The following is a 14,390-nucleotide window of genomic DNA, read 5'->3' as shown; positions in this document are numbered from 1 at the left end:
GGAGGGAAGCCTGGCAATAGGAAACTCAAACTGACAGGAAAATTAATGGGTGATAGCTCAAGTCCAATTCACTAACTAGCATGAAAATGTTGCCAGTGAGGCAAACCATACTAAGGCACGGGCAGCTGCAGAGGCCAGTCAGCAGAAGCCTGCTCTAGCTGAATTTAAAAAACAACAGGATAAGAGAGAGCTTGGGACCTGCTCTCTAAGGAATACAGAATGATTCCTAATGGGTGGGACTGGGGAGTCTTAAAGGGCAGTAGAGATGCCAGGCACAGGTGTGGCAGTCCTCCCACACACTCCACTCCTTACCCCACACTAAGAAGAAAACCAGCTCCTTGGAAGACATGCAGGTGAAGAAGTCACAGTTCAAATGGTTCTGACCAAGCGGCACATCTGGGTATATTACTGTTAGAGGGAAGGCCGGAATACTATATCTGGTCAGGCCAAAAAGCCTGAAGAATTAAGCTCTCTGGGTTGATGCAGGAAAACCCACATGTCAAAATATACACTGCCCAAGGCCAGCTTCAAAAGCTGCCAAAGACCCTTCTTACCTGATCTGAGTCAAGTGTCACACGTAGTCCCAGTTTAGTCATTCCATCTTCCTTCAAAAGTTTCAGGTGGGGACAGAGGGCAAGGCAAAACGCCTTGGCAACATGCTCCGTCAATCTGCTATGATCTGCAGGATCACTGAGGCAATTGTGCTGGTCATCGTTTTCTAGGAAAAATACCTGTTTCCCAAACAAAAGAGACTTTTAACCTTGTGTCTGGATTTTGGAAGAAACAAATGGATTAGCTCATGATATATAAGCACGCTGATTCTCTAAGAAGTGCAAGATCTGACAGGAACAGGACACTATAATGCCCTTGGGCCAGGAAAAATAGGGCACTGCTGTCTTACACCTATAAAACAATCCTTGCCTCTCCATCTCTGCACCCACGAAATGGTAGGAGCAGCCTGCCTATCTCCCTGCAAGCCTTCACCATGGTCATAACGGTGCATTCGTCTCAGAATCAGAAAAGGCCTTCATTTTGCATTATGTACTTATAAAAGATAATCCCTATATGAGGACAGTTTTCTCAGGGAATGATCTTAAATCTAAGAGAATGGCTCTTACACATTATGTGACGCAGGCCCTTCATTTTACAGATTACTCACAGAAGGGAAGGGACTTGCTCAGGTGCACAGAAGTTCTTAGAGGCAGAGCCAAGCCTAGAATGTGAGTCTTCTGCCTTTTATCCCACACACAGCTTTTCCTACCATGTGGCCCTGCCACTGCTGAGGCCAGGGCTGTGTCAGTGTCTCACACAGAGCTGAGGACTGCATGGGCACAGGCAGCAGCACAGCAAACTTGGAACTGAGAGACTCAAGTCCTAGTAACACAGAAGAAAGGCTATAAGCAAGTCCTTTAGTGGAAGTACTAAAGGAAGTCAAAGGACTTCTCAATGCCTAATTTGCCTCTGTAAGGTGGAAAGCACCTGTGTTCTCTGGTTATTGTAAAGAGAAAAATGATATAAAGGCAAAATACAAAAGATACAGAAATGAAAATACACAATGTTTATATACACCAACCCTTAGCTTACTGCTCAATAAGGGGCTTTTACTAAAAATACTACAAAGGAGGCAGCTATGAAAACCTGTGCCTGGACGCACTGGTGAGAGTGGCAGCTCTGGGGCGGGAGTCAGGAGACCTGGGCTCCGGCCCCTGCTCTGCCATTAGCCAGCATGAGTCATGAAGTCACAAAGTCACACAGTCACATGACCTCTCTGAGCCTGATTTCCTCATGTGGATAGAGGACGGGTAAGCCTGCATACCTCACTGAGTTACTGGGGAGCAAAAAGGAGGTAACAGAGAGGTCAAACTACTTTATAAGCTATAAAGTTTTACATGTTCCAGACTCCGCACTGCTCAAAACGTGTCAAAGGGACAATCATGATATAGCAAGCAACTAAAATCACTCAACTGCATATGAAACGTGCAGCCTGGTATGAAGCATGAGTCACTCAGACCAACTACTTGAGAACTGGAGAATTAAGTTCTAGTCTCAGTGCTATCAGGAACTAGCTATGTGAACTTGGGTAAGACACTTAACCTCTCTTGGCCTCAGTTTCCTTGTGTGTAAAAGAACATAAAAAAAAAAAATTAAGACTCTTAAAGCTGAAAGGAATCCTAGAGATCTTATTACTCAATCCTTTATTTTACAGATGAGTATAAATGAGGTTTGAAAGCAATTAAGAGACCTGGGATCTACCTGTTTGTTCTTTGAGAACAAACTTTCTGATCTCTATGATACATACACACAAACAGGGTCAGGGTAGCCTCTAATATAGCTTTCAAGTTAAGGAGCAACTCAATATAGTGGAAAAGAGCTTAGGAGTTGGCCAAATCTTGGTTTCAATCAGGATTTTGTCATTACTTCTTTGCCTTGTAATCCTGGACAAATAACTTAGTCTCTGAGTTTTATTTTTCCTTGATGAAATAAGTCTATTTTTTAAAGACTGTGTTACCTAAGTGTAGAATAACTGACCCAGCTTTCTAAAAAACATAGCAGAGATGATATGTGCCACTCAGAGATGCACCCTTCTTGAATTCCAATGCAAATAAATCTATAAAAGCTAGTTCACGGGAAGGAGGATACATCAGACTGCTGCAGACTGCATTTGATGGAATGTTTTACTGGTGATCTGAGATAACCAGAGGGAACTGGAGTATAGAACAGAGAGATTTTTTTCTTATCCTCCAGCATCAGCCCAGAATGTGGTTCTTGGCCTAACAAAATGTTGTGTTCAAAGTGGGTCAAGGATACCAAGGTTCATTTCCTTACCTCTGTCCATCTGATGACTTTTCCATTTGCTTTATATTCTGATCCATGGAATATCTTCACATTTGTTATAGACTCCATGGATTTCCCATCTATAGGACTTACGACACTAAAATAGAGGCAAAAGAAAGACATAGAAGCAGCTCTTGAAGATAGAGTAGCCATTTTTCTTATCAAGTTTTGCTGCAGAAGTCTTGTTAGTAATTACAGTGGGTGCCTTGCTGAACACATCTGTGCAGCACATCATAGCAAAAGAAGCCAGGTACATGAACAGCTTTCATGGAAAGGGCCTATGCACCGAAATAATTCAGAGGATACACATGTAGAAAATGACTCATTTTTCCAGGAGCTGGTTCTCTTTCATATAAAGAAATTGTTTAATCAAACCAGCTCTTCTTCCCGCACTCCTCCTTTCCGTGAATGCACAGCCCCTCACTCCCTCTTGTTTTCCACTCTGCTCCTGACTCTACAATACATACTCATAATGTTATAATCTTCATACATCTGTATATCTAACTTACAAATGAACTTCTGAAGGGAAGGGCATATGATATATGATATATTTACATCTGTGTGCTATATTCCCAGTATTGACCCACTGCTCGGAATTTAGGAGTTAAGAATTATTTGAGGCTGGGAGCAATGGCTCACACTTGTAATCCGAGCACTTTGGGAGGCTGAGGCGGGAGGACTGCTTGAGCCCAGGAGTTCAAGACCAGCCCGAACATCATAGCAAGACCTTGTCTCTATAAAAAATTTAAAAATTAGCTGGGTGTGGTGGCACATGCCTATAGTCCTAGCTACTTGGAAGGCTGAGGCAGGAGGATCGCTTGAACCCAGGAGTTTGAGGCTACCACTGCACTCCAGCCCAGGCAACAGAGCAAGAATTTGTCTCAAAAAAAAAAAAAAGAGAGAGAGAGAGAGAGACAGAAAAGAAGAATTATTTGATCAAGTGTGTTAATTATGATAGTTCTGGTGTGAACTGATGAACAAGTATCTATGTATCTATCATAACAGACTCCCTTCAGTGCTTAATTATCAATCCTAGATTTCTGAACAGAAAGAATACTTTTGATAGAGTCATTTCCTCCCTGAAATACAGCAAGCATAAATATGTGGAGATATACATACATTGTGATGAAGATTCAAAATGATTGGCAAAAGATTCCAAATTCTTCCTAATAATTCTCAAACTTGTTTATGTTCTTGAATCTCTATTATTAAAAGTCAAATTTAACTTAAACTTCAATATCAGGCATTTACTTCATTCACTCAAAATTATTTAAACAATACAAGTTTAATTTCTAACTCATCAAATAACAATGTCAAAAAGGGGCACTCTTAGTTGCTTAGAATTCTTTTAGGGAGGATCCCCAGAAACATTCAATTTATACATTACAAACAGAACTCCTGAGCTCGTCAGTCTTCCCTGGCTAGTTATTTATCCCATTTTCTAAGAAACTGCCACTGTAGGTAGCTGCTGTAGGAAGGGGAAACCTACTTATTGTCAGTTACTCAGACCTTATGGCACCAGATTTTCAGATTATCCATTTTTGGGTCCTAATAACCCTGTCCATTTCCAACTATAATAGAGAATTAAATACAAATTGATTTTGAAATTAAATTTTTCAATAAAGAATGGGAAGATAAAGGGTGATTTGTAAGACAGGCAAATGCATTCATTGATTAGAAATTGCTTCTTCTTATTCAAAAACAAAAGTCAAAAAAAATTTTTTTTAATCTGGTGTGCCATGTTCTAAATGCCTTCTATCTGCCTTTACTCCTGCTACTCCCTCAGACTGGAATGCCTACCGTGCCACAGCTACATGGCAAATACCGACTCGTCTTGCCAGATTCAGCTGAAGCACCGGCCATTTCTCTAGGCAGTCTTTCTTGAATAATGCCCTACCACCAATACCAAGCTTTCTCTATTATTTTCTTTTTTAATCTTTCTATATCTTATATAGTTATCTATTGACATCTTCCATACTTCAGTGCATTTGTTTATAACTTTTCAAAACTAGACTTAACCTCTTGTCAGCAGGGACCATGTAGAATTCATTTTTGTATTTCCATAGCCTGAAGAATGGGTGCATAAATGTATGAATGGCAGAAAAGTTTAACGTAATGAAGTATGGTATATTCATTCAATCAATCAATCTTTTTAAAGCATCGACTAGGTGCCAGATAGTATTTTAAGTACTGGTGATACGGCAGTAAATAAACCAGACAAAAACCCCTGCCCTCATGGAGCTTACAGGGGTAATATAACAAAATAAATAAGTAAAAATATCTTATATATTAGACAGTTATAATGCTATCGAGAAATATAATGCAGGGAAAGGGGACAGGAAGTATTGGGAGTGGGAGGGCAAAACATGTATGGGAAGGTTACAACTTAGAGAGGTTGACCAGGGAATGCCTTACAGGGAAAGTGACATTTTAGAAAAGATTTGAAGGTGGTGAGGGAGTGATTCATGCGGCTATCTAGGGGAAGGGGAAGCTGAGAGAACAGCAAGTCCAAAAGCCTAGGGCAGAAGTATAGTTGATGTGTTCAAGTATGAAGAACAATGCTGCTCTGAGAGTTAACAGGGTGGGAGGAGGGATGCACAGATTGTGTAGGGCCTTACTGGTCATAAACAATTTTGACTTTTACTCTGAATGATACTGGAAACCATTGGTAGGTTTTGAACAAAGAAGTGACATTATTCTGGCTGTTGCATTAGAACTAGATTGAATTGGAGAAAAGGAGGCGGCTGAGATTAGAAACAAGGAAATCAAGTAGGAGGCTACTGCGATAATCCAGACCAAATGATATGATGGCTTAAACCAGGATGGTGGCAACAGAGGTAGTGAGAACTAGTATGATTCTGGATAAATTCTGAAGTAGAGCCAACAGAATTTCCTGTTGGACTAGGTGTGAGAGAAAGAAAAGTGTTCAAGTTGACCCCAAGGTTTTGGCTGGAACCATTAGAACAGAGTTGCCATATACTGAGAAAGAGTGTAGGATTTGAAGCCTAAGGAGGTGGTTTTTAAGTCCTAGCCTTGCCATTTCCTAACTTTGTAGACCTGATAAATCATTTAGCTTTCTGATACTTTTTTACTCATTTGTAAAACAGGAATGACAACCCCTGTTATTATATCAAATGAAACAATATTAACAAAAATGTATTATAAATCATAAAAGTCTTAGGTATCACTATTATCTCAGTAACTTTAGAGGGACTGTTTTGTTTCATCAACTCCTTGCCTCATCCCCCCCTCAAAAATATATACAGAAACGCCTTCAAAACTTAAGCTAAGAAACCAGAAACTTAAAATTCTATGTTAGGCATACAAAGCACTCCTTTCTCTTGGGCAGGGCTTTCAGTAAAACTATAAAACACCAGTGTAGGCAGCAGACAAAACCCGGAGGCCAGCCCATAACTGAGTGCCCGCAGGCGGAAGCTTGCTGCATTTACCCTTTGTTAACGTTCTTGTCGTCATCCACCCACTGGATGTGGATGTGCTCCTGGGGGTCCTCCGCGTCCGCTTTCCCACACGTGATGGTGAAGTCCTTCATCTCTCGCAGAGCCTGCCTCAAGGAATCCATATTCTCTGCAGTGATCTGGACCATAACGCCATCTAAGAATCAGTACCAAGATAATACAGATGGAAACAGCACAAGCCAGGGAGGAGGGCAGATAAACACAGTGCCTGGCATCTAGCAAATCCCTCTGAGTCAAATGTAAAACTTGCTCTCCAAAGCTGACAGATACAAAGAGGTTTTGTTCTTTGAGCTAAACCTCTTATTTATTGAAAGTGTTGTGAGGAGCAAATGCCAAGAAGGGCTCTGCACTTGCTTGCTGATTTCACTTCACACACAACTAAGACTTTCTGGAAAAACTTACACATGGTCACATTCTTCTTCCGGACTCACAGACCATTTCGTTCCTATTTCCACTCTTGCATTTATCATCCTCTGATCCTATTTATTTGCTTGCATCTCCATCTCTCTCACCTTACTATATGACTGCCTGGCATAGAGTGGAAAGCCCAGTAAACGTTTCCTAAATAAACTACAGTAGTGGGCTTAGGGATAAATCCATTTACTGACTAGCAATTAAGGCAAACCTACCACAGAGTTTCATATGAGCTACCATACAGCCAACAGATGATAACTGTTTTTCAGCTGCTACCTACCTGAGTCAAAGGCAAACACCGAAATTGAGGGTAAAAGTTGTCACACACTGAGCAATTACCCTGCTTCACTGACACACACTTTTGTCAGCTGAAGTAATTTCTAAAGAGCCTCAATAAAAATTTCATAAATAGGTAGCCAACTACTGTACTGAAACACACAAGTGAAATGCAAGACCCAAGAAATTCCCAATCCAGAAAAATAAACACATAATTTTTAAATACATCGCTTTGCATTTGTAAGGATCTGTCAGTTCAATTTATCTTTCTTTTTCACTTTTTTTTAAGAGAAAAAAGGCTGGCGTACAGGGGCTGACAATCATAGCACACTGCATCCTTGAACTCCTGGCCTCAAAGGATCCTCCCACCTCAGCTTCCTGAGTAGCTGGGACTACGGGTGTGCCACTGCGTCCAGCTCAATTTGTCATTTTTAACAATATTTAAAGGGTGTTTTTTGATCACCTTGTAAAGACATAATTTCAACTATAGTCAACACTTGATCATATGGGTATTAATTAGTCACTTTAGACAAATGACTGTTTAACTCCTGGATTTCTTTTCTTAACAATTTCTTAATAGCATGTTTCTGCTTTATAGTCAGAGTTGTGAAATTCAATTGAAATTTAGTGCACTCAGCACTTCATTCACTGTTTTATTAAATTTATCAAAAGAAAAACAGCAAAGTCATTATCTACATATACATGTTAAGATTATCTATGTATTTTATCAATAATAAACACACTGGAATTTAGCCCTCAGAAAAGACTGTTTTTACATAGGGCCTTGGGGTGAGCTATTATAAAAATGAAAACTTGTCACCATGTAAGGCAGACTGTATTTTCTGAAGATAGTCATAATTATCTCCTGTCTCACTTTTCTATAATGCTTTTCTACAATGCTACCTTTCCATTCCCCCATCAAGAAGTAGAGTCTAATTCTTCTTCTTCCTTCCAGTACCAGAGTTTGGTGGAAGTGACTCTGTGTAACTTTCAAGGCCGGGTCACAAAAGGCAATGCAGCTTCCACTTTATTGCTGGAACACTCATCCTTGGAGTCCTGAGCCATCATGTAAAAAGTCCAACTACCGCGATGCTACCAGGCCATGCTAAGGAGTCCATGTGCAAGTACTCACTCCTAGTCTTTAACTCATCCCAGGCCAGGCTCCAGACACGTGTGTGAGGAAACTTTCATATAATTTTAGCTCCCAGCCATCAAATAACTTCAAGTCATTCCAACCAAGACCACCAGCATCATAGAGCATTGCCTGACCCGGAGGAATTAGCACGCATGATAAAACGGCTGTTTCAAGCCATTAAGTTTTGGGGTAATGTGTTATGCAAGAGTAACCAGATCAAAATACAATGAAGAATGGCCAACAAAGAAAATAAACAGCGTGCCTATTAGCCTTTCATTAATTTAATTAACTTTTGTCAGGACGTGTGTCATGTCTAATTATGGCAAACCAGCAGCAAGACATCCCATTCTGTACCGCAATGATCACAGCATTTCTTGTGGGAAGGAGGGACTAACTTCATCCTCACATTCACATATTTGTGCCCAGTGATATATTTGAACTCAGACTACGTCCTCACAGAACGCTTATCCCAGAGCTCTAAAAGGCCATCTCTTATTTTTATGTCACTCTCCCGTGGTAATTCTTCTGCTTACTCTCTTCTTTGGAGAGTTAGCCACACTCATGGCAGTTTTAATTTGCTGAAGAGTGAGATGCTACTGAATAAATAATAGGAGTCAGACATCTACAGCAGAAGTGTCAAGGATTCCTTTAATGTCCCTTGATTTTTAGGTGGAACTAACTGATAATTAGGATGGAACTAACATGCATGCAGTAAACAACTCATTCTTTACCTTCCACGATACTGGACTTGGCAAGGTATCCTGAAGAGGATTTCAGAGCGCCACTGAAGACAAAGAAACTGGCACCAGTCACTAAAATAGCAACAGACATAGTTTAGTTGAAGATAGACCCTGAAATGGAGGGATTGGGAACAATAATGAAATATTCAGTAGTTGGGAATTCCAAACATCATCATACAAAAAATTAAAAATATCAAACCTATATTCCACAATATACAAGTAACCAATAATTCTGATGCTTATGATAGCTTTGGGAATGAGGTTCTGAGATACACTCCTCCATTTAGTTTTGCTCCTCCTCCAATCGAGAATCAAAGAATACTAACAAGCAAAGAAATCTTAGTGGTCAAGTCCAGGGGTTGGCAAACTATAGTCCACTTGGCCTCCAGCCTATTTTTGCAAATAAAACTTTATTGGAACACAGCCATATCCATTCATTTACATATTGGCTATGGTAGTTTTTGTACTACAATGCTAGAATTGTGTAGTTGTTGACAAAGACCACAGGCTTGCAAAGCCTAAAATATTTATCATCTGGCCCTTCACAGAAAAAGTTTGCTGACCCTGATCTAATCCACTGATAGCCAGATTTTTTTTTTAGATTAAGTATGTTTTGAAGATGGAGATACACTGCCAATCATTTTATCTGCCAAGTTATTTTAAAAAATAATAAATACCTATTTAAAAGACAAATTCCTATTACTACTATCTCTTCATAAAAGAAAAAATATCCAGTTACATTTAGCTTTGTGGAAACGTCACTATACTGTCCTTACTTTTCCACACCTTAAACTGAACTGGGCTAATCTAATTTCCTACCCATTGGCTCTATAATATTTCTAACAGGTGATCATCCAGCCTTTGTCAGAGACTCCTAGTGACAGGGAGCCAACAACAGCACAAGGCAGCCCCTTCTATTTATGGAGAGTTCTTGGGGTTGCAGACTGTGCTCTCAAACTGAGCCCAAATCTGGCTCCCTGTAACTTTCACCTTTAGCGCTGGTTCTGGCCTTTTGTAGCTAAAGAGAATAAGTTCAATCTTATTTCCATATAATAAAAAGTCTTAAAAATAGAGATAGCTATTTTTTTCCTCTTCTAATCTATACCTTTCCAGGTTAAACATTATACTTTATTTAAGAAGTCTTCCTTTGACCTAGGTTCCAGATTTCTCACAGGTCTTGAATCATCCTCTGGAGACCCTAGTTTTATCAATATACGCACAAAAAGGAGATCCAGAATTTATTTGAATATTGTAGATACAATTTGACTGATAAGCACTGTGATTATCACCTATTTTATTTTAGATACTGCATTTCAATATACATGTGCGAAATACCTTTTATGCCTTCACTGAACACCTGATTTTAAAAATATATTGAAGACAGTTACCTACTATATGCCTAATAGGGAAGGATTTTACAAAACATTACTAATGAAAGCTAGTTTAGGGAGAAATTCTGAGGAAAAAAACATTTGTGGTCAAATAAATTTGAGAAGAGCTAGATGTGGTCTTCCTTACAGGTTTCTCAGTTTAAATTTATTAAGCAAGACTTTAATTTATTTATATGATTTATGTGAACATTTTTGAAAACCATGGAGCCTGAGAAAACACTCTGGGTAATGCTACCTTGAGCAATGCTTCTCAAACTCTAATGTGCATTTCAATTACACAGGGATCCTGTTAAAATGTAAATTATGATTAGTAGATCTAGGGTGTGTATTCTTCGTTAGACCACACTCTAAGTAGCACTGAACCCAGATACCTTCCTTCGGAATCCTGTCAATCTATTAATTAACATTCTTTGTGAATGGTCATCCAGCAAGCTCCAAATCTACCTGAGCACACTCTCACTGTGGGGCCTAGTCTCACCTTCAAATACCAAAGCTGGCTCTGTCAGTATCTTGAGGTACTATTTTCAAAACATTTTCCTCAATAACAGAGATTCCATTTTCAAACTCTGAGTCTGGGCTACTTGGGAAGTCAACATAATTCTGGAGAATATGGTTGGAAGGGTTAATTAATTTGTTTGTGGCCACCTATCTAGAAAGTGAGTGTTACGGGGCTGAGGTATCCAACTCTTGAAGTCCAGTGTAATCTTCGATTATAACAATCTTGACCAGCTCAAATGCTCACCTTTCCTGGGCTGATTGTGAATACTGATAGCCTGGGTCTGGTAGTTTCCATCATCATTCTGTACACACACAAGATGAGAGTCTGCCTTTTCATTGAAGCAGGCACCTCCTGCCAGCACATGCTCATTGGACTTGTTCATGGCTTTCATCATCTGCAATCAAAGAAGAGAGTTAACCTTATTCTGACAAGAATAGGCACTTTTCTGCCTGACATGGCTCTACTCCATCTTCTCAAAGACAAAATAAAAGAATAATATTACTTATTAAAGTGACAAAGGGAGCCAGGCATGCTGGCTCACGCCTGTAATCCTAACACTCTGGGAGGCCGAGGCGGGAAGATTGCTTGAGGTAAGGAGATTGAGACTGGCCTCAGCATGAGTGAGACCCCATCTCTACTAAAAATAGAAAAAATTAGCCAGGCATGGTGGCGCATGCCTGTAGTCCCAGCTACTCAGGAGGCTGAGGCAGAAGGATCACTTGAGTCCAAGAGTTTGAGGTTGCCATGAGCTAGGCTGATGCCACGGCACTCTAGCCCAGGTAACAGAGCGAGACTCTGTCTCAAAAAAAAAAAAAAGTGACAAAAGGGGCTACCAAATAATGGAAACAGTGAAAAATCATAGTCACCATTAGTAAATCAACATATATAAAAATTCCCTGTATTTTGTAAGAGATTTGTGCTATAACCTAATAAGCACATGACATTTTACATTCATTTTTTGTCTTTTTATTGCTGCACTGAACTTAAGTAACTAAAATTAGTTTAGCTAATTGCAATAGTTTCTCCTAGATTCTCTGAAGATATATACTCTGAAACTCTAAGTTCAAAAGAATGTCCCATATTAAAGTACATTTGCCTTCTTTTTCAACATCCAAAGGAATGAGGCCTTCTTCTAAAAACATGAAATTCATTGTTTCTTAATTTTGCTAATTTGCTTTCAATTCTTTTGGGTATATATTTGGGGGTAGAATTGCAGGGTCCTATGGTAATTCTATGTTTAACCTATTGAGAAGCCACCAAATTATTTTTTATAGTGGCTGAAACATTTTACATTTCTACTGGCCACGTACAAGGGTTCCAATTTCTTAACATCCTTGTCAACACTTGTTATCTTCCTTTCTTTCCAAAGCCATCCTAGTTGGTGTGAAGCGGTACACCTCATTTGGGTTTGATTTGCATTTTTATAATGACTAATAGATGCTGATCATCTTTTCATGTGATTTTTTTTTTTTCAGAATATACTTTGAGAATGTGACTTTTGACCATCTACATTTTCTTTAGTGAATTATCTATTCAAGTCATTTACCTATTTTTCAATTGGGTTGTTTGTCCTTGTTTGCTTGTTTTTAGAGACAGGGTCTCACTACCTTGCCCAGGCTGGCCTTGCCCCTCCCACCTCAGCCTTCCACATAGCCAAGACTAAAGGCACATGCCAACATGCCCTGCTCTCTTTTGTTACTGAGTTGTAAGACTTCTTTATATATTCTGGATACTAGGCCCTTATCAGATATATGATTTGCAAATATTTTCTCCCATTATGTAGATTGTCTTTTTACTTTCTTGATAATGTCCTTGGATGCACACAAGTTTTTAATTTTTATTAAGTCCAATTTATCTATTTTTTTCTTTTGCTGCTTATGTTTTCAGTGTCATATCTAAGAATCCAATGCCAGATCCAAGGTCATAAAGGATTACCCTATGTTTTCTTCTCATAGCTTTATGGTTTTAGCTCTTATATTTAGTTCATTGATCCATTTTCAGTTAATTTTTATATATAATATGTGGTGGGGGCACAGTTTCATTCTTTTACATGTGGAAATCTAGTTGTCCAGCACTATTTGTTGGAGAGACTATTCTTTCACCATCGAATGATTACGGAACCCTTGTTGAAATCAACTGGTCATAAACATATGAATTCATTTCCAGATTCTTAATTCTACTCCATGCCAGTACCATACTTTTGATTACTATAGCCTTGCAGTAAGTTTTGAAATTGGAAAGTATAAATCCTCCAATTTTGTTCTTCTTTTTTGAGGAAAATCCTTGAATGGCTATTCAGAGCCCCTTGCAATTCCAGATGAATGAGCATTGGGTTTCCATTTCTGCAAAAAAGGCCATTGAAATTTTGATAGGGCTGGCATTGAATCAGTAAATTGCTTTGTTATTGACATCTTAAAAATATTAAGTCTTTAAATCCAAGAACACAGCAAGTCTTTCCATTTATTTAGGTCTTCTTTGATCCCTTTCAGCAATGATTTATAGTTTTCAGGTTGTAAGTCTTTTATCTCCTTGGTTAAATTTATTTTTAGGTATTGTATCAATACAACTCTAAGGCATCATCATCTCATGGCTTTACTTTGTTACATTATAACTCTTACAAAGTTAACATTTTAATATATTACTGTATCCCCAAAGGCATCTAAATTTTAATTGAATACTCTATTCTAACATTTATCAACTTCACTAATCCAAACCACTTATATCAGGGTTTTCCAGAGGTTACCTTTAAATAATTCTTCTGCAAACAGGATGAGTCAGCTAGAAGATTCTACTTAACAAAGTCAACTGATAGACAAATTTAGGTTCTCATTTGCAATTTATATTTGTATCACATGAAAGAAACTGAGATGATCACAGTTTTAAAGACTGTTCTATCCATCATTTCTTCCATATCATTAGGCTAAAGTGGTTTCTAATTTTGTCTACATAAGCAGACTGAAACATTTTCAATTCAGACATTCTGAATAAATTAGCTAGCCTTGAAGGAAATCATTTCCCTGGATGTCAATTATTAAGATAAGCCCAACGAGATAAACAAACTTCATATACCTTTAGACATGAATAAATATATTTGTTCTCTTAAAATAATGTTCATTTACAATAAGAGCAGATCTTCCCAGATATTCAAAGGAAGTTACTGACCATAAAATAAACGTATACTTGTCATATAACGGTATAAATACTCAAATATCCATTTTAGTTGTGCTATTTCTCTATTAATTCAAATTCTGAAATATATCTTGTATTTATACGTATCTTCACCATAGTTCAAGGCCTAATTACCTCTTTTCTGGACATAGTAGTAATTGGTTTTCCCACATTCAGTCTCTATTAGTTCTGATTCATTCCACACAATGTTTCCATACTAATCAAAGCACAGCTCTGATATGTCACATCTTCTCCAGCTTGTCTTCCATGCAGAATCACCAGCTTCCTATGCTGTAGCCCCAAACCCGATTTCCTGTCTTGCCTCCCTTCCTACAGTATCCTTACATGTTGCTTATATGCACGACTACTTCCTGATGCCCCATCATTTCCCATCCCTGAGCCTATGCATATGTTATTATTTAGCCTCCTTTTTCTTCTCTCATATCCATTCACTTG

The 14,390-nt window shown here is 38.7% G+C and overlaps 1 protein-coding gene across 2 annotated transcripts in view; it reads right to left on the bottom strand.

Moving 5' to 3' along the window:
• Positions 1 to 14,390, bottom strand: part of ZFYVE9 (zinc finger FYVE-type containing 9) — a 148,336-nt gene that overhangs the window by 1,635 nt on the left and 132,311 nt on the right. For both annotated transcript variants that reach the window (XM_069477942.1, XM_069477943.1), the window contains 5 exons: positions 11,010 to 11,160; positions 8,868 to 8,948; positions 6,285 to 6,447; positions 2,827 to 2,932; positions 555 to 731 (listed from right to left, as the gene is read on the bottom strand). In XM_069477942.1, the coding sequence (XP_069334043.1) occupies positions 555 to 731; positions 2,827 to 2,932; positions 6,285 to 6,447; positions 8,868 to 8,948; positions 11,010 to 11,160 (678 nt within the window). The remainder of the gene's footprint in view (positions 1 to 554; positions 732 to 2,826; positions 2,933 to 6,284; positions 6,448 to 8,867; positions 8,949 to 11,009; positions 11,161 to 14,390) is intronic.

The sequence above is a fragment of the Eulemur rufifrons genome, chromosome 8, assembly GCF_041146395.1.
Source record: "Eulemur rufifrons isolate Redbay chromosome 8, OSU_ERuf_1, whole genome shotgun sequence".
Classification (NCBI taxonomy): Eukaryota; Metazoa; Chordata; class Mammalia; order Primates; family Lemuridae; genus Eulemur; species Eulemur rufifrons.
This window is presented reverse-complemented; position numbering and strand designations above follow the sequence as displayed.